At 42.7% G+C, this 22,983-nt stretch overlaps 2 protein-coding genes across 17 annotated transcripts in view; one reads left to right on the top strand and one right to left on the bottom strand.

Moving 5' to 3' along the window:
• The window catches only part of ARHGEF4 (Rho guanine nucleotide exchange factor 4), a 155,895-nt gene that overhangs the window by 94,703 nt on the left and 38,209 nt on the right, over positions 1-22,983 (bottom strand). For 2 of the 4 annotated variants that reach the window (XM_081191094.1, XM_081191093.1), the window contains exons 1-2: positions 14,853-15,562; positions 2,422-6,759 (exon numbers count right to left, since the gene is read on the bottom strand). In XM_081191094.1, coding sequence (XP_081047220.1) covers positions 2,422-6,759; positions 14,853-15,473 — 4,959 coding nt within the window. In that variant the 5' untranslated portion in view covers positions 15,474-15,562. Of the gene's footprint in view, positions 1-2,421; positions 6,760-14,852; positions 15,563-22,983 lie in introns of those variants that run through there. The other 2 variants (XM_081191095.1, XM_081191096.1) reach the window with 1 other exon arrangement.
• The window catches only part of GPR148 (G protein-coupled receptor 148), a 106,636-nt gene continuing 100,953 nt past the window's right edge, over positions 17,301-22,983 (top strand). For 8 of the 13 annotated variants that reach the window (XR_014007394.1, XR_014007395.1, XR_014007396.1 and 5 more), the window contains exons 1-2: positions 17,304-17,794; positions 17,885-17,967. Coding sequence is in view for 1 of the 13 variants with exons in the window: in XM_081191123.1 (XP_081047249.1) it covers positions 17,443-17,524; positions 17,885-17,967 (165 nt within the window). In the remaining 12 variants the exon portion in view is untranslated. Of the gene's footprint in view, positions 17,795-17,884; positions 17,968-21,564; positions 21,878-22,983 lie in introns of those variants that run through there. The other 5 variants (XR_014007393.1, XM_081191122.1, XR_014007402.1 and 2 more) reach the window with 4 other exon arrangements.

The raw sequence follows: 22,983 nt of genomic DNA on the forward strand, positions 1-22,983 counted from the left end.
GGGCAGCTGACTATAAAGCAATCATGTTGAATTTGGAATGTCATGTTACATTTGTCCCTCTTCAAAGTAATAACATCTGTGCCTTATAAACACAACCTAGTGGAGCTTCTAATGATACCCAGATGTTTTAAATGTGGACAACTCGAGCTAAATAAAACTCAATTGTGCACTGGTCTGCATAAACATGTACTGTCAATAATCATGTTCTCATGCACACTGAGGGAAGAATCACAGTCATGTTGTCAGAACCTCAAGTAGCTGTCAGAGACCAAAGACCCTGGCAAGTCCCACTAGCACTGCTAGTCCCAGGGTATTGTCAGAAGGTGCATGAAGCCACCACCTGGTGCAGGGCTGGGGTTGGTCAGTGCCATATGAAAGTGCCAGATACACATCTGCAAATCAGAGGGAATGCATCACCCAAAAAAGAGGACAACACATCTTGAAATAATTCCTATAATTTAAATAGGAATGAAAACAACAACACGTCTCATCGTAATGGGGAAGACTGTGACAAAATGTGACAAGATAACTGCTCAGTTTGCTGTCTGGGTGCTGCTCTTTCATCTTAAGGTTTCTTCAAATAAAGAACTGCCCTATTTACAGGAGGACACATGACCACCCAGGCACAGTTCTAACTGTAAATCCAAGCATGAATATCTTGCAGTACAAAAAATTGCCCCCAGAGGGCACAGTGAAATGAATACGCTTCCTTCCTCCAGGAACTTTCAGATTTTTGTTTCCATACACTTGACTGGTGCAATTCAATTTCTGCCAATCTTTTTTTTTTTTTTTTTTAGAATCCTGCCTCCTCCAGGAATGCTGAAGCATCTCCCTCTGATCACACCATTCTCTGAGACAAAGACTGTGTTCACACGTGCAAGCCAAATGTATTTTTCTACTCCTTGTGATTTTTCCACATGAACCTATGTTAAGTTGGCACTACGCAAAAACACTCTACTATGATCTCCCCAGATACTTCACCTGGAGCATTCATTACATATATATAGGCGTCAGATGAAAATGTTTCTCTTCAACCAGGCTTTGGGCTGATTCACAGTCTATGGCCTTTTAAATGCGTCTGTGGGAGGGGGGGATTACTGGGTTTTTTGTTTTTGTTTAATTACACATTTTGTGTTCTCATTTTGTATTTTTATGTTGTGAACAAGCCTGTGATCTTCGGATGATGGATAGTATACTACTACTACTACTACTACTAATAATAATAATAATAATAATAATAATAATAGTAATAATAATAATAATAGAAATATAAAAATTGCCATCATGATCCCAGCACAGTGAGTCTCTGCAGCAATCATTCCTTGAAGCAAAAAAAAATTGGTTGTTTTAAATATAATTTGTGGGTTTGGTTATTTGTTTTATTTTAGTAAAGGTGGCTGGCCCATCACTTTCCTTTTAGTGTTTCTTTATCATAAGGCTGAGCTATGGGACTGCACTGCACTACATCTGCTACTGCACTAACAATGTGGAACAAACATTGGCAGACCCATGAGACTGAAGCCGAGTAGACACCATACATTTCAAGTACATTTAAAGCATACACTTTAATCCTGGGAACTGTAGTCCATCCCTCACAAAGCTACAATTACCAGCAACCTTGACAGTTCCCAGGATTCTTTGGGAGGGGTACTTTAAATGTGTGATGTGCATGCAGTCTATATCTTTGCAAGAAAATGAACCTTGAAGAAAGGACCATAGCTTGGATGACATGCTTTGCATGTCAAAAGGTCCCAGGTTCAATCCTTGGTATCTCAAGTTAAAAATGATCAGGTAACAGATAACTTGAAAGTTATCATCTGAGACATTGGAGTGCTGCTGTTAATCAAAGTAAAGGGTTCTGGGCTACATGGACAGATCTGTCCATCAGGTCAGGGTATGTTGCCGGCAGGGAAACCTTTCACATCCCACTGAAAGACAATGGTGATGTCAGCCACCATAATTTCAAATCAAACAAGATATATTTAAAATGAAGTCTGTCCCTTTGTCTGTGGTTTACATGGGCACCTCTTCTGACATAATGTTTGGGGAATCTGATTTAAAACCAGTCTCATAATGACTACATACACGTGGACTCAATTGGTTAGCCACTTAACTTCTCTGGTTTAGACCAGTATGCAGAATGGCCTGGTTGTAGTTCTGGAAAGGTTATACATGCATGTAGTTCTGCATGTAGTTCTGGAAAAGTTATACAGATAATTAGTTCTGATGCCATATGTCCCTGCATATGCACTCGTAGATTCACTGTGACATTCTATATTCCATTTCACTGCTTAGCATATGGAAATGGGCTTTGTTTGGAATGGAAATGGTTTTTAGAAAGAAATAAAAATAAATAACAATGATGCCACACTCCAAACTCTCAAAACTAAACCACATCATCACCACCACAAAGCAACTCACCTCATCTCTGATGATTTCACTCACTGAAGAAGTTGTGTCCAAGCTGATTTGTGACTGGCTGCTTATCCCACTGTCCTCTCTCAGATAATCATTATCCAACGAATGCATAGATTGCAAGAAACTAGGTCTAGGCTTCAATGTCTTTGGCCTCTCAGGTGCTTCCAAGTTGCCATCAATCACCGAGATGTTTCCAAGAGATATCATTGAAGTGGAACTTAATCTTCCAGGATAATGGAAACCCTTGCGTTGAGAACCAGTTCGAGGACTCTGTGGCTTGGGACTCATGGGTCTACATGGCATATCTTTACGTTCATACATTGACAACTGGGGGCAAGAGGGAGTGAAGTGAGAAAATGATGACTGCAGGTCAATCGGACTAATTGGAGATTTCAGCCAGAATTCTTCAAAAGATGTATCTCCATCACTGCTCATCGTTTCCTCTTTCCCATTGCAATCTAGGCTATGCAGACATTTTATATTCAGTTCATGATTCCTCCTCTTGGTATCCATAGATAGAAAATCACCAGTCCCAGAGGAATCAGAATGTCCACCATCTACAGATGAGCCATTAGACACACTTGATTGCATAAACTCTTGTCCATTGCAATCTTCCTGATTTTCCTTGGATGGTCTTCTAGGAAAGCTGCCAGGGATCCTGCTAGAACAAGAACTCTGCTGTGTTGGAAGAGGACTATTTAAGGCAAACCGCTTTTGGCCATCTGTCTCCTTACTTTTCAGAAATGCTTTCCAAGTTGTTTGGTGCAACTTGGCTTTTTCCTTTTCATTTTTCACTGAAAACTTTGGACTCTGTTCAGCATTTTCCTTCTCCAGAGATTTAGATTCAAAAAAACTTGAGAAGGATCTGTGGGCCAAGGCCAGCCGACTCCTGAATCTTTTACTCTCCGTGTTTTTGTTTCTTTTAAAGTCATTCTCAGATGAGGATTTCTTGAGTTCAGGATACTCCACAGACTCATTGTCATTATTCTCAACAGAACCTAAAACTTTCCCTTCAGAGTGCTTTCTTCTTGTCGTTATGGGAGAAGAACTTGTGCCCATACCTTCCAAGAGTATCCGGCCAGAGCCAGAAGCCTTTCTCAGGCTCATTCTGTTGAAGAGTCCAGCAGGTTTCTCATAAAATAAGTCATCATCGTCCAAATATTCTGCAAGGCAACGTTCCTTGCTTTGGAAAGCAGAGCTGGGTGAACTGCTTTGAATATACTTCAAGTCATCTTCTATCTCATCCCCTTTATCTCCATCCAATGTTTCTGTCTTGGCCTTGACACTATCTTGATTTTCAGCAGACATTAGTTTAGATTTCCTGAAGGATGCCATTTTTGAAAAGGCTAAAAATTTAGACTGCTTGGAAGATTTCTCTGTGGCCCCAGCCTTATTGTTTCTCTGAACTGCCTTGTAGAAACTGCTGTTACTACCCAGGAAGTTAAATAGGTTCTCATTTAACTCCTCACTGTTTGTGCTTTCTATGCTGATATTATCTAGGCCTGTGGTGGTATTATCTTGGCTGTCCATTCTCACATTAGTGTCACAGATATCTGTGCTTGGATTCCATTGACTGTATCTGCTAATGCACTTTGGCTCCTCAGCAGAAAAGCTCCTGTTCAGTCCTGTGCTTGGAGAACCTTCACAAAAACCTGTTTTTCCACGTGCTGTATCACAATGTTTGGTGCCTTCCTTTTCAATAATTTGCTTACTATGGACATTATGTCCTAGGGTCTTATCACCAGCAATGACATTCTGGCGCAGGTTACTATTGCTATTTATTTCCTGTGTTCCTGCAGTGTCTCGCTGTCTATTTTTGGTCACAGATTCATCTGCCACTGTATAGCCTCCTGGTTCAAACTGTAGGTTTACTGCTTGGACCGATTCTAAGACAGAGTCACTTTTCACTCGGGAGGGCTTGATTAGCAGTATCTCAGTATTAGTGGCAAGTGGTTCTAAGAACAAACCATTTGCATACCCCTCTTCTTTCCAGTTTTGTACAGTACTTTCCATATTTAAATTAGTCCTAGGAGAATTGTTCTCAAGACTAGCTCTTGTATTAATTTCAGGGGCAGGCACTGAAGATAAATCAAGACCCATTGCTTCTGCTTCCTCCTCACCTTCTTGGGTGGAGATGCTAACAGGGAACTCATCTTCACTGCCTGATATAGCATGTACAGGCAGAATTTCATTTCCACAACAGGGTTGTGCATTTGGAGTCTTCTGTGGTTTTGTGGTGTCCACCATGGTGATGAGAGAAGAGGCTGAGTTCTCATGTTCCAATGTCTCAGTGGTTAATTCATCCACATAGGTCTCACCATCCATCTTATTTGACAGTAGTCGTTTTTGATCAAGAGATTTAATCAAGAGAGGTTTTAACTCTGAAAGATTCTCCAATTTTTCTTCCTGGCAAATGTGATGTGGTGTTGGTGTTAGTTCGAAAGCAGAGACATCTTCACCACCACCACCACAATAAAAATCCTTCTTTTCTATTCTTGTGAGGTGCACATTTGTTCTCTCCTGAATGGAAGGACATTTTAAGGCATCAGACGCCCTGCTCATGTTTTGAAGCACTGTTTCCTCTTGTTGCCCCATGACCTTTTTTCCACTTAATGTCAGAATCCCATCAAACATTCCCCAACCTAATCCAAATTCTGAATTGTTCCTTATCTCAGCTGCCCCTAGAAAGGCCTCAGTGTTTTGCGTTTCAAGGCATTTTCTCTCCATGTTCACCTCTGTGCTAACAGTGGAAGCGTGGATGTCGTAAGTATTGCCATACTTATCTGCCATGCTATAGCCACCCAGATAATTCTCTTGGGCTATAGCATCACGGCTGTCAGATTCAGAGCTATGATTCTGAAGGAACGTGTTAATTTCTATCTCACCCTCAGATTTGAACTGATCTTTTCTTAGAACTATTTTGGCATTTATATTTGCTGGTAGAGACTCCAAAGCTGAAGGAGTTTCCAGTCTGGAATGATCCTCTGAGTGATATGGCAGCTGGGATAGGGTCAAAGAATCATTCTCTAGTGTATCTGCTCTTTTTGTTGAAAGGCCAAAGATATTTGATTTATCATGCAAATTCTTACTGGTATTCCAGTGGGATCTTGTTGCCAACTGGTTCTTATTTGAGACTAGATGAGTATTAAGAAGTGATTTTTCAATACCTGTCTCTTTTTCCATCTTGAAGGACTTCTGTGGGCAGTCACCAAACCTTTCTAAATTGCCCCTTACCTTTTCATAATCTGACATTCCTAGGGGTAATCTGGAGCACGACCAACTTAATTTATCAGCCATGCAAATACAGTCATTAGCATGTTCCCTGACCTCTCGGGCACTTATGTTTCCTGGTGAACTGTGCCATGATTTCATTTCTACAATCCCTGGCTTTGTGGGTGGCACCAGAAATGTAGATTTTACACATGGTAAACCCGTGGCCTTCAGTTTTGTGTCACACAAGTGTGCATCTACAGGTTTCTGACTCTCAATACCATTCTTCCTATTGCACTTGGTGTTCAGTATATACTCCCGTTTACACCTAACTTTGGATGATTCACAGTTTCTCTTACAAGTTCTGTTTGTTTCTAAGTGAATATTCGGCAGACTGCATCTTGAAACAGCTTCTGAGTGGGCAGGAGGATGTTCAGTCTCAAGGGAAGTCAATGAGGTTTCAGAGTTTGCTCTGTGACAAGCAAACACTGATCGTCCTGTATTTTTATTGCCTTTGCCAACAGCACCTTCAGCTAGATTTTTTGAGCAGATATGCAGGTGTGGCTCTCTGTCAACAGATTTTGCCTCCACTACCAACGAGGCCTCTGTCTGTGACGCAAGGACCTCTTTACTAATGTTAAACCCTGTACAGGTAATACTGTAAGGTAACACTTTCTCATTTCCATTGATCTCTTCTGTTTTCGAGACTGTTGCCTGTACTTCCAATTCACCTTTGCCAGCTGCTATGTGCAAAGGTGAAGGCAGTTCACCTGCTTCCTTATGCGTGCATCCCAGATGTCTTGCACACTCAGCCTTGGAGGGAGCTTTTTCTACTTTTCCTTCAGCATACTTCTGCCATGGTTCCTCTAGTTCTGCAGAAAGGCAGAATGAACTCAGGCTGGTTTCTCTTGTTACATCACTGGCAAAAGACTCCGAGTCTGATGCACTTTCATAAGGCTCTGTCTTGATGTCTGACAGTGATTCGCTCTGATGTGACTGGGTCTCAAAATAGTCTTCATCAGTTTCTTGGCCTGATCCACGAATCTCCAACTCTAACGTACTTGGGACCGAAGAACTCCGGTCTTCTTCAAACTCTCCTTCACTTGTGCAATTTTCTACTGGCTCTGGGGCCTGAAAAGAAAGAAAAAAGAATCTATCAAAGATGGAACCCCACAACAAAATGGTTATTATGGAGAGAACTACTAATCCACAGACTTTGATTTGTATTTGGATGATATGAAGAGGTAATCTTGTATGATGTGGCTGGGTAACTTCAGGCCTGGGGTCCAAATTTGGCCCTCTATCTGACCTTTGGAATTCTCCCCAGGCCATACATTTTCTTTGGACATTGAAAGATTAGTCTTTCATATTTCCAGAATAATACATAATCTTGCCCAGACTCTAAATGTTAAAGCAAGTTTCTACCTCTCATAGCTGCAGATGAAAATGTGGGGGGGGGGGGGAGGTGTCTCTGCTGCTTAGGATAGGGCATAATGCAGCTCCTGTCTCCCACTGTAGCACTATTCAAATTGTATCAGATTTAAATGCACAATGGCACATCTAAATTAAAATGCCTTCAAATTCTTACTTTAATATATAAAGTGCTTTCTGGGTTGTTGGTATCTGTCTGTCTCAAGAAACCAATGGAGTGCGCCTCTGGGGGTGAAGTCAAACCACTACATTAGCAGCTTTCCTGGTATGTAAAAGCATTTCTAAACCACTTAATATTTTTACACTCTCTAGGCAGTGTACACTATAAATATGCATTTTATCCCCAGTGCAAATTCTTTTGGTGATATCCAATCTTAACAATATTCAGTGTAGACCAAGTGAAATCAATAGTCTTCACTTAATTCCACTGATTTCAAAGGGTCTACTAATATTGGATATGCTTTTAAACTAGTGAACACAGATGATCTTGTATGTATTAAAAGAAATAATAATAATAATAATAATAATAATAATAATAATAATAATAATAATAATAAATTTTATTTATATCCCGCCCTCCCCAGCCAAGCCGGGCTCAGGGCGGCTAACAACAGTCAAATAAACAATCAAATAATAGCACATTCTAAAAATATTTCATTATAAAATTAGTTAAAATCAAATTGATGGCAACCGATTAAACAAAATTCTGTGCAGGTTGCCAGAGGAGGGAGTCAGGCTGCGCCCTGACCAAAGGCCTGGCGGAACAACTCTGTCTTGCAGGCCCTGCGGAAGGATGTCAGGTCCCGCAGGGCCCTAGTCTCTTGTGACAGAGCGTTCCACCAGGTTGGAGCTGCAGCCGAGAAGGCCCTGGCTCTAGTTGAGGCCAGCCTAACCTCTCTGAGGCCTGGGACCTTGAGGGTGTTATTATTTGCAGACCGTAGGTTTCTCTGTGGGGCATACCAGGAGAGGCGGTCCCGTAGGTACGAGGGTCCTAGGCCGTATAGGGCTTTAAAGGTTAAAACCAGCACCTTAAACCTGATCCTGTACTCCACCGGGAGCCAGTGCAGCTGGTATAGTACTGGATGAATGTGATCTCGCAGCGAAGACCCCATAAGGAGTCTCGCCGCGGCATTCTGCACCCGCTGGAGTTTCTGGGTCAGTCTCAAGGGCAGCCCCACGTAGAGCGAGTTACAATAATCCAGCCTGGAGGTGACCGTCGCATGGATCACAGTGGCTAGGTCAGGGCGAGAGAGATAAGGGGCCAACTGCTTAGCTTGGCGGAGATGAAAAAATGCCGCCTTTGTTATAGCTGTAATCTGCGCCTCCATAGAGAGGGAGGTATCGAAGATTACACCCAAACTCTTAACGGACGGTGCTGGCACTAATTGCACCCCCGCAAGAGATGGGAGTTGCCCCCTCGATCCCATATCGTCCCGCCCCAGCCAGAGGACCTCTGTCTTCGAAGGATTTAACTTCAACCGGCTCCCACGTAACCATCCAGCCACAGCTTCCAGACATCTGGTCAGTGTGTCTGGGGCCGAGTTAGGATGGCCATCCATCAACAGATAGAGTTGGGTGTCATCAGCATACTGATGGCAACCCAGCCCAAAACTCCGGACAAGCTGGGCGAGGGGGCGCATAAAGATGTTAAAAAGCATCGGGGAGAGAATCGCGCCCTGAGGCACTCCACACACCAAGGAGTGACGCGATGACAATTCCCCCCCAAGCGCCACCCTCTGTCCCCGATCAGAGAGAAACGAGCGCAGCCATTGAAGGACTGTGCCCTGGATCCCCACGTCGGCAAGGCGGTGGTCCAGGAGTTCGTGATCGACCATGTCAAAGGCTGCTGACAGATCTAAAAGAATCAGCAGCCCCGACCCGCCTCGATCCAGCTGTCTGCGGAGATCATCTGTTAGGGCGACCAGAGCCGTCTCGGTCCCATGGCCAGCACGGAAGCCGGACTGGAATGGATCCAAAGCAGATGTTTCATCCAGGAACCTACCAAGCTGTTCAGCAACCGCTCTCTCAATCACCTTACCCAGGAATGGAAGATTCGAGACCGGGCGGTAATTGGATAGATCTAAGGGATCTAATGATGTTTTCTTTAAGAGCGGACGCACCACCGCCTCCTTCAGTTCCCCTGGGAATATCCCGGTGCCAAGGGACAAATTGATGATATCCCCCAGGGGGGCCCGCACCTCGTCTGGACACGCTCTAATCAGCCATGACGGGCACGGGTCAAGAGGACAGGTGGTGGGCTTTCCAGCTTGGAGGAATCTGTCCACATCGGCTGGAGATATCCGGTCAAAGTGGTCCAATACTGGACCCGAGGACAGTCGAGGGGCCTCCAGTTCCTTTATTGTATCCAAATTGGCAGGGAGGTCATGGCGGAGCAACAGGACCTTCTCCGCAAAAAAGCTCGCAAATGCCTCACAGCTGTGTGTCAGATTGTTATTTAAATTTGGCTGTCCTTCAAGGGACGTTAAAGACCGAATTATACTAAATAATTGCGCCGGGCGAGAGCTAGCGGATGCAATGGAGGCCGAGAAGTAAGACTTCTTAGCGGCCTTCACTGCCATCTCATAGGTTTTCATAAAAACCCTATAAGATGTTCTTGAGGCTCCGTCACGGGCACCCCGCCATACTCGCTCTAGCCGTCTGAGGTCCCGCTTCATTTTCCGAAGCTCCTCGGTAAACCAGGGGGCCCGGTTTCTGCGGGGTCGCAGAGGGCGCTTAGGTGCGATCTCATCGATGGCTGCCAGGAGCTGGGTATTCCAGCCCTCAACAAGCTCAGTCAATGAGTCGCCAGGGGGAGCAAGGTCCCGCAAGGCCTGACGGAATCTATTAGGGTCCATCAGCCTCCGCGGGCGAGCCCAAATTGGCTCGCCACCTAAGCGGGGTGGGGGTGGAAAATCAATCCTGGCTTTCAGTGCGTAGTGATCAGACCATGGCACCTTCATCGAGGGAGACATGATCACATCTATACCGGCGCCAAAGATCAAATCCAGCGTGTGGCCTGCTTGATGTGTGGGGCCCGAAACAAACTGGGAGAGCCCTAGTGTCGCCATGGAAGACACCAGGTCCAGAGCCTGTGAGGAGGGAGTGGCATCAGCATGGATGTTGAAGTCCCCCAGTACCAATAGGTTGGGGAACTCCAAGGCCCAGCCAGCCACCGCCTCCAACAGGCCTGACAGGGTGGCTGCTGGTGCGCTAGGTGGCCGGTACACCAGCCAGACAGCCAAGCTCACCTCGGAGCCCCACACTAGGCCAACACATTCAATGCCGGGGATCGATGGCGATGGTAGAGCCCTGAAAGGACAGTCTTCTCGGATTAATAATGCCACCCCTCCCCCCCGGCCCACAGTCCGCGACTGGTGGAGGACGGAGAAACCTGGGGGCGCCATCTCTCGTAAGGTGACAGTTTCCCCTTCGCACACCCAGGTCTCCGTCACACAAGCCAGGTCAACCCCCTGCGAGGTGAAGAAGTCTCGCAAGGTGGCGGTTTTTTTGCCTATAGACCTGGCATTGCACAACACCAGTGACGGAGGTGAGTAATCCTTGCTCACCCTACCTTCGTCCCTCGGGATGGGGCGCAGATTGGAAGGGGTACGAGCATATCCATATCTCGATCCCCTTCGCCTATGACATCTGCCCCCACCGCCATACCTCCCTCGCCCCACTACGGTAGCAATCCCAAGCCTCAAACCAACCTCCATTTACAGAATAGAAACAAGTCAAATCCAAAACAATTGTACCAACACAACAAATCCCCACCCCACTCGATAGCCAACCCCAAACCAAACTAAAACAGAACAAAATAGAAATACATCAATAAAAACCACCGTTCATGGTGGGACAACAAAGTAAAAAATAAAAACCCCTATAAAACATTTTAAAATATTTTAACTTGTCTGATGGTTCCTAAAATGTGGGAACTTAATTTGAATTATGGAATGAACATATGTTTTCCTATTCCTACAAGCAGACAAGTTCATTAAAATGTGCATTACTTATTGCTAGCCATGATTTCATGCTACAGAAAAACATAGCCTCTTGGGACTTCTCCTAGGGGTGTGACATTTCTAGTACTCAAATGTTAGGAGTGATTCTCTCTGAAAGCACAAAAGCATTAACATTTGAATAAACACAATGTGGGTCAACATGCCATCAGTGCAAAAATGCAAAAGAGTTGAAGCGATTTTATGCTTCCTGCTTCCAATAAGAGACTGTGCCGGTCTAAGGAGAGAGAATTCTAAAGTGTAGCTGCCACAACACTAGAGGCCCAGTTCCTTCATTGTGTGGAATGGACCTCCCGATAAAATGATATCTGCAGGAGGACCTCATCTACAGAGAACAGCGAGTGATTGGCTATGTAAGTGATCCCAGGTTGCATAAGGCATTATAAATTAAAAAAAAAACCAGCACTCTGAATTTAGTCTGGTAGCTGATTAGCAGCCAGTGAAATTCTTTCAACAGTGGAGTTGCATGTTGGTGATATTCTGCCTCAGTGAGCAGTCGAGCCACAGCATTTTGCAACAGCTACAGCTTCCAAACCTCAAGAGCAGTCCTAGGTAGAACACATTGCAATAATCCAGCCTGCACATGGTGGTGGTCAGGCTATCATGGTCCATCACTACCATAGTTTTGTTTCCTTCCCATGGGCCTAGCCAAGGGGAGGCAGCTGCCCCCCTAAAGTAAAACAATAGAAATACTTAACTGACCAATCACATCAGTTCTACCCCCCCCCCAACAAAAGTCCTGACCTCCCTAACAAAGTCCTGCCCCCCACAAAAAAATCCTGGCTACGCCCATCCTTCCCCACTACCCTCACCTCAGTGGAATATATGCCTAGCAATGCAAGGGCTCTCTTTAAGGATAACATCTTGCACTGTAGCCTCTGGACCTCCTTGGCCCATAGGAAATGCAGAACCCACTTTCATTATTTATTAAATTTGTACACAGCCCTTCATCCATAGGTCTCAGGACAATTCATAGCATAAAAATACAAGATAAAAATACAAAATACACAATAAAAACACGAACAAGAACAAAACAAATCACATTCCACATAGTAAGCTGGTATCACTTGGTTTGGATGTTTCTGTGAATTTCCTTATTCTACAGCAAACATTTCTTTTTTTATCTTTATAAGCGGTATGGTGAAAAATCACTTAATCTAACTGATGAACCACTGAACATTCATCGCTCAGCACACAGTAAGAAATGTCTTTGTCATGTTTACAACAGTGTTACAGATGGGACCTATGCAAAGAAGGAAGAGAGATGAATGTCTCCCAAAACTCTGGGGGCAGGAAGTGAGCACATACTATGGAAAAACTGGTATACATGTTCCTTTGGAGGAAACACCAGTGAAAGTGCGCCAAACATGTGTATCAGCCCCAAGAGGGCATCTGTTCCTTTAATAAGCACCAAGAAAGAAGAGTTTCATTGGGTGCAGCATTTTCCCTTCAGTGCTGAAGTGGAAAAAGAAGCCACGCTTTATTGAAACTTTGCTTCTGTGCAGCACTTACAGAGGCCCTCACAGGATTTGGACCTGATAAGGATTAAGGATTTTACAATCTCCTTTTCCCGCTCTCTTGGCTTTTCCACTACTACCACTCTGAAGATTTGTTTCAAGGAGGAAGAAGTTGGCAGTTGCCTTGGAAATTATGGGATGTTCTGTAACTCAGAAGTGATGGGGGGCATAAAGCAGTACCTAAGCAGCCACCAAGAGTTTCTTCGCCTCCATCTGCTTCAGTCACTGTTGAAGAACGACCCTGTGGAAAGGGAAATGGTAGCCTCTGGCAACACTGAGGCCACAAATACCCAAACACAGAGGAGAAAGCACAGGCACACAGCCCATGACAGCAGTCCCCTCTTCATATCAGTCATTGAAAGAACACACTAACAAAATCACATGAGATGGGCAGCATTTGACTTTTTAGCAAGGCCACCCAGAGCAGGACGATATACAAGAAGAACCTGTCTGGTCACGCCTGCATTTGATGAGCCTTCCACATGAATGATGTACCAAGAAAAGCAGTTTCTTCCTCAGCTACTGGCTTGTTTGCAGTCTTGACTTTCTCAATGCAAGCAAGGAGTAGGTGTAAGTGATTCAGTCATGCAGCCTCCACAAATTCCAGACTTCAGCATCATCTCGTAGGGCAGGAGGTTCCAAAGACTGTCACACAATCAACAGCCCAGTTTTTATTTGACAGGAATTAGTGGGTGGGGGGCAAAAATAACCAAACACTGCTGTACATCATATATCGATCAACTAGATTCATGCCACGTATCCGGCACTCACACTTTCAAGGAAAGGAAAGAACAGAAATTTTTAAAAAATCAGCTCTTGCAGGGAGGAAAAAAGATGAGAAATAGGATAGCCACAGTGCAACAAGAAATACTGTTGTCAAAGCAGCATACTGAAAAGCAACTTCTAATGGAAATGTCTAAATCTATAATCATTCCTGACCACTGGTCCTGTTAGCTAGGGATGATGGGAGTTGTAGTCCCAAAATATCTGGAGGGCCGAGTTTGCCTATGCCTGCTATAATCCTACATGCATTCAACTGAGCAGGAAGTTGACAAGTTTGTAGTGCAGTTTGATTTCCAATACAACAGTATGCAAAGCCCAGGAACTGAAATTTTCTTAAAAGTTGTGCCTCTAATCAGATACATTCTGAAGAGCTAAAGTAAAATTTCACATCTTTTGGCTTTTCATCACTTTCTTTGACATTTTTTCCTAGAAATGCTAGGGGGTTTGTTGCCTTTCATAGGTAGACGAATCACTGAAGTGACAGGAGAAGCTGTATGTACCAAGTATCTTCATGGTACACAACTACATAAAGCACTATTGCTAACTCCATGTCAAGAGCTGACGACACAAGTTCTGTGACTGATCAGGAAGAGGATAGGAAACCTGTGGGCCTCCAAAAATTGTTAGACTACACCTTCCATCATCCCTGACCAATGGTCATGCTAGCTGAAACTGATGATACTTGGGAGTCCAGCAACATCTGGTAGATCACAGGTTCCCCAATTCTGGTAGCATCATTTCTGTTTATATAATCATCTCACACTGAAGAACAGAAGAAGACCCTAGTGTGTCATGCCCATGACCCATCGAGTCCAACATCCTGTTCTCGCAGTGGCCAAACACATGCCCATAGGAAGCCAGCAAGCAGGACCCAAGCACACTTCCCACTAGTACCATTATCTCATCCTATAAGTTATCTTTTATAAACAAAATACATTAGGAAACAAATACTAAAACAAGTTCAAATGTTAGAAGAACTGAGGATCAACAAGATTAGCTTTTGTAAAAGCAGATGTTGAGAGGGGAGTGGATTTGCCCATTTACCACAAAATTCTGGAAACAAATTATATGATGAATAAATAAATTATTGGATGTTCCTCTTCCTGCAGATCTTAAAATTATATGATCAATTTATCTGAATAATGTAAAACAGGAAGGATTGCTTTGTATATAGTCCTCAGCTAAAATGTTGATAACAAAGCTCTGAAAATAAAATAACTCATCCATCAGTGATCAATTAAAGTCTGTGAAATCGCAAACACAATGAATCTATAAGACAACATTTTTAAAAGGGTTGATAGCAAATTTGAAAGAGCAAAAATCCTTACCCAAACTATTACACAACTCTAGAATGATAAAACTGCTAGTAATCTCTTGCTTTGAGTTTTATCAAATTTATTTTACATGCTTTTCTCTGTGGTAAAACATGATAATAGAACACACAAGTGCATCATTGATGCTTTTCAGAACATACCATCTTGCCTGGAACCTTAGATAGCTTCACACTGTGACAATGCTGGAAATTGTGAGTTTTCTTTCTGCCCAGATGGCATTTAGTTCCATGTGAAGGCATCACTTTTTCTTTCCTTTGGTACAAAGATCCATAATTCTTATAGCCCTTCTTTTCCCCATTCTTATTGTCAATGATTTGACGCTCCCATAGCTCTATTGCCGCTGTTATCTTCTTGGGTGCTGTTTTAAATGCCGCCTCCATTTGTGACCCCAGCTCCACAGCCTTCGCCAGAGTTAGAGAATCTATTTGCAAAAATAGGGTCTCCCTAATTCGCCAGTCTTCTGCTTTCTCAATCAGCTGGTCAAGCACCAGCTCATCCTGCAGAGGCCCAAAATCACAGCCTGATGCCAAATCCCACAGTGCAGAGGCAAAACTCATAAAGGTCTCCCCAGGAAGTTGCTCCCGCTGCCGGAAACAGAGCCTCTGGATTCTCTTGAAAACACTTTGCCTTGGTGTGAAGTCTTCCTGGAACTCATCAATAGTCTCAAATAATGCAATGGAGCCCAGCTTTGTCTTCTGATTTCCCCAACCAAAACGGTAGGGAAGTTGGTCCTCCATGTTCTCCCATCCAAATAAACACATGAAGAATTCAAGAGCATTTAGTCCATGTGACTAGGACTTCTCCCCGCTAACGTTTGGGGGGAAATAATAGAAGAAAGAAAGTATACGAGTCCACCATCTTCCAGTCACAGCAATGTAACTGATAGTAAACACACCACTTTGCTTTTCTAATTAGCAGGTAGGCTTAGTCAGCTGAGTCACATTCAGACTCTTCCCCATAAACTGACCTGACCTGTAATTTGTCATCTGGACATCTCCGCCTTTTAATTTCTTTGTTTCCTGAATATTGTTCGTGGGCATAAAAATCATTAAAAGTACTTATTAGTGCTTATGAACTCAGAATACTACATTGCCTCAGATTTCCTGGCATCAGAGGCAGATAGCATCCCTCATTCAATCCCAGGTAGACAGAAAACTCATAGTAAAACAATTTCCAGATGCCAAGAGAAATAAACTGGACACAGCAAATCCTAAAGGACCCTCAACAGAACAGAGGCAAATATTAATAAATGGGGTGGCGCATTTGACGGTGTAGTGCGGCTGCTCTTCATGACAGCCCCATAGCCACAATCAAAATAAGCTTTTAAGCAAAGCCCAATGGCTCCAATATCAAACTACCTTTTTTCACACCAGCACCCCACTTTACTTCACATCCAGCCTGACGAAGAGTTCCAGTGGACTCCAAAGCTTGCTCAATATTTGGTGGCATTTGATTGGTCATAATAAAGTTTGGGTTTTTGGGTTGTTTTCCCCCTCAAACAAAAGTGGCAGTTTTGCAAATTTGCATGAGCCAGGCATGCAAATTTAACAAACATCTTCCTCTGCTTAGCTTACCTCCTGGGTTCCTTTCTGAGAAGAGTTTATTTATTTGGCATGCAGATAATTGGAAAATAGCATCCCAGTAGATGGTTATCATCCCTGCTGTGAAATAAGTGTCAGTGCTTTATCCCTGACCCATGCCCACTCCGCAACATCACTGAGCACCTTTTTGATTGATTTTTTTTATTTTTTTATATATTTGGAAACCTAATTTCCACACTTCAAGTCCTACCCAGTATTTGTAGCTGTGGGTAAGAATGATTACCTGGAAGGCTGCCGAGAATACACGTGAGGAGGCTTGTTTCCTACAGTACTGGGTGTCACTTTTACCACCCACATCATTCATCTAAATATAGCTCAGTCTGAACTCAGCAGGCAGCAATCACAACTGCAGAAATGCAGCAAGCCCACTCTATAATGAGCACCTTCCACAAACTGCCCTGAAAACAAATTAAGCTTTTTGGACATTTGAGCATTTCTGAAACCAGTGCCAGATTTACGTATAAGCTAAACAAGCTATAGCTTAGGACCCCACTCTCTTGGGGGGGCCCAAAAAAATTAAAGGGGGGAAAACGGGATGTACATTTCCAAAATATAAGATAAGAAACAAATAAAATAAAACCTACATACAGCAACTGTGTTTTGTGTTGTGTAGGCTCCTATGATGTAAATAATGGGCCCCGCCTGCTCCCTAAAATATCGCTGGTTTGCTCATTTCAACATTCTGCATGGACTGGTTACATGACAACTTGTGCAAATGGCTTTAGATACCTATTAGGTCCATAAATTATCATATAGCATATATTCAACCAAAAAAACAGTGACAATTTGTTGTTGACAAAGGATAGCTGGACATATAAAGGGCCCCATTACCTTCAGTAGCTTAGGGCCTCATCAAACCTAAATCCGGCCCTGTCTGAAACATTAAATATGAACACCTGACATGCCCAGCTGATACTTTATTTTATTTTACTCCCTCCTTCCTTACCAGTTACCCAACCTTCTTCAAGTCAAAAAACCTGACTTGGGGAAGGGACTAGTTGACAGCTGAGGGCTCCTTTCCTCGCTAGGCCTCTCCTTAACTGTAAATACTGTGTGGAACATCACTTCCTGCTGAGGGACCAAGTGACCTGAAGACAAAAAACTATGTCCCACGATCCTTCGGTAGAAAATGGTGTTGCTCAGAGTGTCATTTACTGCCAAGGGTAGCTGCCCTCACCTGTGTAAAAAGGAGTCTGTTACCCTAGCCCAAAGTTTGGCTTTTTTTGGCTTGCAGAGAGATGAGGCAGCTGACAGGAAAATGACAAAAGCATTTTGAATCCAGGCAGACTCAAAGCAGGCTGTGACCCAACTCCTAGGCCTAAGAGGGCTTTGCATCCTCCATTACAGAGGGCAGCCCTCAGCCTAAAAGAGTTCTCTATTTGAAGGATTATTGGGGTCAAGTCTGATAAGATAAAGAAAGATAAAGATAAAGAATCACCTGAGCAGCCGTGCAAGTCACCTGTTTAGTCTTCTCCATTATGGTGAAATATATTGTATTTCTATTTCAAATCTGATGCAATTTGTTCTTCTCTTTTATTCTCTTTTTTGATGAAGCTTTTCCTCTTTTCCAGCAATATGTAACCTGCCACGCTTCATAGATCGTAATCCCATATGTGTCTACTCAGAAGTGAATCCCATTGAGACATACTCCCAGGTAAGTGCGTATAGGATTGCAAACCTAATGGGCCAGACATTTACAGCAGGTGGAGTCTGCATTACAAACTCCCCACAGTTGCAAGACTCTTGACATCGTTTTGTTGAGCTATGAGCAGCCTCTCTTAAAAGTATAATAGTTTAAAACTCCCGATTCTTTCAAACTTCTTACCATGTAACTTTTGTGGTTCTCTGAATCAATCTGTGCTGATTTTCAGCAATGACTGCCATTATGCAAAGGAAGGGACATGGCTCACTGACAGAGCATCTCCTTCGCATGCAGAAGGTCCCAGATAGGGCTGTGAAAGACTTGGGTCTAAAACTTTGGAGAGTCACTTCCAGCCATTGCAGACAATACTGAGCTATGTGGTGTGACTGTGTATAAGGCAGCTTCCTATGATAAAGTGACTGTATAAATGCTGGTGCTACATTCAGAATTCCATGCGGATCAGCTTTGTCCACACCACTCCAAGAGCAACTACGTGCAAAAACACAAACCAATAGAACCATAACTGCCTTGACATAACTACCATCATATAAGTGCAAATCAGTAAATATGCACCAGTTCAAACTGTGCTTCAGAAAAAGTTATGACAATAGATCCAAGTTCCAGGATTCAGAAGCACAGAATTTAGTTCAGGGAACCACCAAAAGGCCAAAATCTAATGCCTAGACCAAGCTATAGACCCAGTAGTGGCATTTTAGTAAAATTATCAGTTTTACAGCAGTTTAACTTTTGCAGCTTCTCCCAGATAATCCTGGAAATTGTAATTCGCACAAACTCTAAGCTGTCTATCCCTCCCCCACAGAGCTATAGTTCCCTTGCCAGGGTAAGTTGATGATTATATAAACCATTTTAAATTTAGAGCATAGATGTATTCACCATTTTACACAAACACACACTCCTTAATAAATCCCTGAAAAATAAACATAGAAAATAATAATTATAGTCTACAATTCTACTTGTTAAGGTGTGTTAGAGTAGGATGGAACAACCAAAATTGTCTTAGAAAAACATGTAATCTTAGCAAAGTAGACCTAGATGACTCACATGGCCTTGTGGGAGCTGGAAAACCATTAAGTCTTATTGCTTCATACTGTAGTAAAGGTGACAGCCATGACCATTCCTAATGCTGTACTTATTTTTCTTACTACAGTCACAGTGCTCACAAATTGCATGCTTGTAAATTACAATTTGTGGTCCAAAAGCAAGCAAGTTTCTCAAATATGCTGTGGAAGGCATTACATCTACAGCAGAACTGTATCTAACTTCTCAAACAGATCACAATACAGTACGTACTGAAAAATGGTTTTGTAGTAGACACAGTTTACCTCCTAGAATGGGAGTATGGGGTTGTGTGGGAATAAGCTCTGTTCCAATTTTAGGCACGTAGGAAGCTATGGTATATTCTCATTTACAGGCAGGAGTCACCTGAGAACTTATGCATGCAAAGCAGATGCTCTACCACTGAGCTATGGCCCTCAACCTAAATTTTGTTTAAATATGTGAAGGTCAGGAGCCACCATGATCCCAAACCCCACCATTCCACATCTTCAGCAGTTCATGGTCTGGTCAAGGCTAGTCTTCGGATATTCATACCTCATTACAGCAAAATGTATATAATTGACTGGTATAGCTATATCCTTTTTATGACTACTTTCTGTGCTTAAATTCATTTTGTTCCACGTATGCTCCTGACACTGCTTTGATATCCTGCATCCACTAGAAACGGTTACACTTGTTATACTTGTCTGGATCATGAGGTTACTTTAGCTCCAGGACAATGCTCATAAGGAGTCACCAAATGGCACCGTTTCCTGTCTAACAAAATGAAGGCTCTCTTTTCCCCGATCTGTTATTTTTCTCAGCTGAAACATTGGGTCTTAGATGGTGTAAGCCAATAGTTTTGCTTGAAATTCCATTATTGTGTAGGTATTTCTGCGTTTCCATACAGATTAATTACCGGTAAATCCCAATATATACCACAAGGTATTTAGGAACTGTTTCTAGCAAAAACTAAAGGCATGAATTAAATTAACATTTCTGTGGTAATTTTTAGACCACTTCTGAATGACAACCTATCATACTAGGGAAACTATTTGTCCAGTTAACTGTTTATTATTAGTTTATTTTTATTATTCAGTTTATATACTGCCCTTTATCCCACAGCAGTGTACAACATTAAAAACCTAATTTCTATCACATAGTAATAAAAGCAATTAAACAATCACAGGGGGGAATCATAATAACAATCCCCCCACATTTAAAAGGCCATAGCTTGTTTAATGGTCAAAGGCCTGGGTAAAGAGGAATGTTTTCACCTGGCATCAGGCAAGACTCTCTGGGGAGAGCATTCCATAGATAGGGAGCCACCACAGAAAAGGCTCATTCTCGTGTTGTCAACCCCTTGGGGAGGGAGAACATGGAGAAGGGCCTTGGATGACAATCGCAGGATCTGGCTTGGTTTGGATGGAGAGAGGCAGTCCTTAAGGTATTGAGGTCCTGGGCCATATAAAACTTTATAGGTAATCAAATGGCTCTATTATGTCACAGGTTAACTTCTCCCATGGACAGGAGGAACAGATAACTGACAACATGGCGCCTATGATTTGCCATTTGTGGCATATGACAGTTCAAGGATGGAGATGTGTTTTTCAACCCAAGGGCTGCATTCCTTCATAGCTAACCTTCCAGGGACCCCATGCACACAGAGGGCTGGCCAAAGTCATATCCACAGCCAGCCAGCCACACCACATTCTTTTCCATACATATTATGCATACCTAATTCAGACTCAACAGCCTATCCACATACTCTCCTTCATTTAGAAAGAAAGCTAAAGGGAAAAAACCCATGGCACTAAGATCCTTTATCCACTCAATATTTTTGTCCCTCTCTGGCCATCAAAATCTTACTGAAGTTAACATTTCATTAGACTAAGACTGCTTCCATACCATACATTTAAAGCACTACAGTACTGTACTACTTTAACAGTCATGGCTTTATCCAAAGCATCCTGGGAACTGTAGCTTGTTAAGGGTACTGAGAGTTGTTAGGAGAGCCCTTTTCTTACAGAAATACCATTCCCAGAGTTCCATCTCTAGCTCTGTCAGGAGATTAGGGATTTCCTAAAAACCCTCAGCATGATGCAATTATATTAACAAAATATCTGTGCCAGTCTCTGCACATGATAAAAATGATAAATCTAGCAACTGTTTCTCATACTATTTTGTTGACCAAAAGGGGCTTTGCAAGGTTTGCAACCAAGTCCAAAGAACGATGGAAGCTTATCTTTGCTGCCCATTTCTGGAGCTTCACAAACAATGTTTACTAAATCAGATTTTGGCAATGTGTCTCTCGGGGGGGGGGGTATGCCCTAGATATGTCACTGACTCTGTCTTAGATTGACATTACTCCTGGCTACTTGTTTGCATGAGTTTTTGAAGTTTTTCTAGGACATTTTTCAGAGTAATATCGTATTCCTACTTGCAGCAGCCCTGGTTTCTCCAACGATTGCATGCATTATTCTCTGAAACAAATTCTGCAGATAGCATGCTGAATTGTGTGTGTTTCATTCTGTTCTCTTATTTGTTTGTCAGTGTTCACAAAACAAAGGAAAAGTGCAATAAGAAAATACAAAAGTTGAGATACAACAACGACAAAGGTTCTCACTTTGGCAGCACATATACAAAAAATAAAAATGGAACGATACAGAGAAGATTAGCATGGCCCCTGCGCAAGGATGACACACAAATTCATGAAGCGTTCTATATTAAAAAACAACAACAACAAAGAGAAAGTTGTTTAAATTTGCATCATCATCTTTATTACAGCCACAGACCTGCATATGTTGAAATAGAAACGCACAGTAATTTAGGAAATAAAACAGATAAAATGGGTAAAATGAGTGACTTAAAGAAGGGGAGATGCATTTAAGATAGACTTAAAATCAGCTAGAGGGTTAAGAGCAAGCAGTTGCAAAAGTAACTGTAGAAGGGAGGGTCTTGCGTATGAACCTTCAGTTTAGGTCTGGTGTGTGACCCAAACCATTCTTTGGTGAATGTCAATTATGGCAGCGCAAAATCTGAATGCTGAGTATATTACATCTGGGTTTGCATCTTGAAGTAGCAAGGAGGTACTGTATAGAGTTGCTCTGTCCATCCAGGGAATTTGTGTAGTATTGGCAGGATGGACCTGACTCGTATACCTGTATAATATTGGCAGTGGAAGAAGACATGTTCAGTAGTTTCTAGTTGCCCTGAGCCACAGTGGCATTTCCTCTCCTCATACGGTACCTTCCTAAAATGGCCTTCCTGGATAGCTGAGGGGAGGGCCTGGCATCGGGCCAAAGTGAAGGCCCTTCATTGTTTTGGTATTTCTGGGTTGCTTATATATGGCATTTTGGGAATTAAGGTATCTTTTGGTTTCACTGATAAAAAAAAAAAATTGGGATCTGGCTAGATCTACTTGGCATTCTATAACTTCCATACACTGTTTAATGGGGTTTTTGTTTTTACTTTTTCGTATCCCATGTCAAGTAAAATTTGTGGGGTAAAACCTAGGGTTGTTGTTATGTTTAGCACTGATCATTTCCAAGTAATTCAGAAGTCGTCCTTTATAATTAGGGGAGCAAGGCCATACAGGAAGAAGGATAGACTCAGCCAGTAATTAAGTGTGGCAAGCCACACTCTAGCCTCAGTTCTTACAAGTCCAGTTTCTAGGTGTAGGGTTCCACTGGAAACGTTTTTGGGCACCTGTAGGACTGATCTTAGAAATTTAGATTGTACCAGTTCCAGTGTTGCACAGTTGGGGGGGGCAGTTGAGCACAATATAGCAGCCTCAAACTTTGCCTTTGTGCAATATAGACTTTGCCTCAAACAATTTGAAGGCTGCAGATATCATGTGGCCACCTTTGGTCCTGAGATATTTGAGTTTGGCCATTGAAATAAATTGAAATAAGCCTTCTAGAGCAGTAAAATGCAGTATACTTATGGTATTTCTTCTACTAAAGGAATCTC

This window comes from Podarcis bocagei, assembly GCF_964188305.1.
Source record: "Podarcis bocagei genome assembly, chromosome: 4".
Lineage (NCBI taxonomy): Eukaryota > Metazoa > Chordata > Lepidosauria > Squamata > Lacertidae > Podarcis > Podarcis bocagei.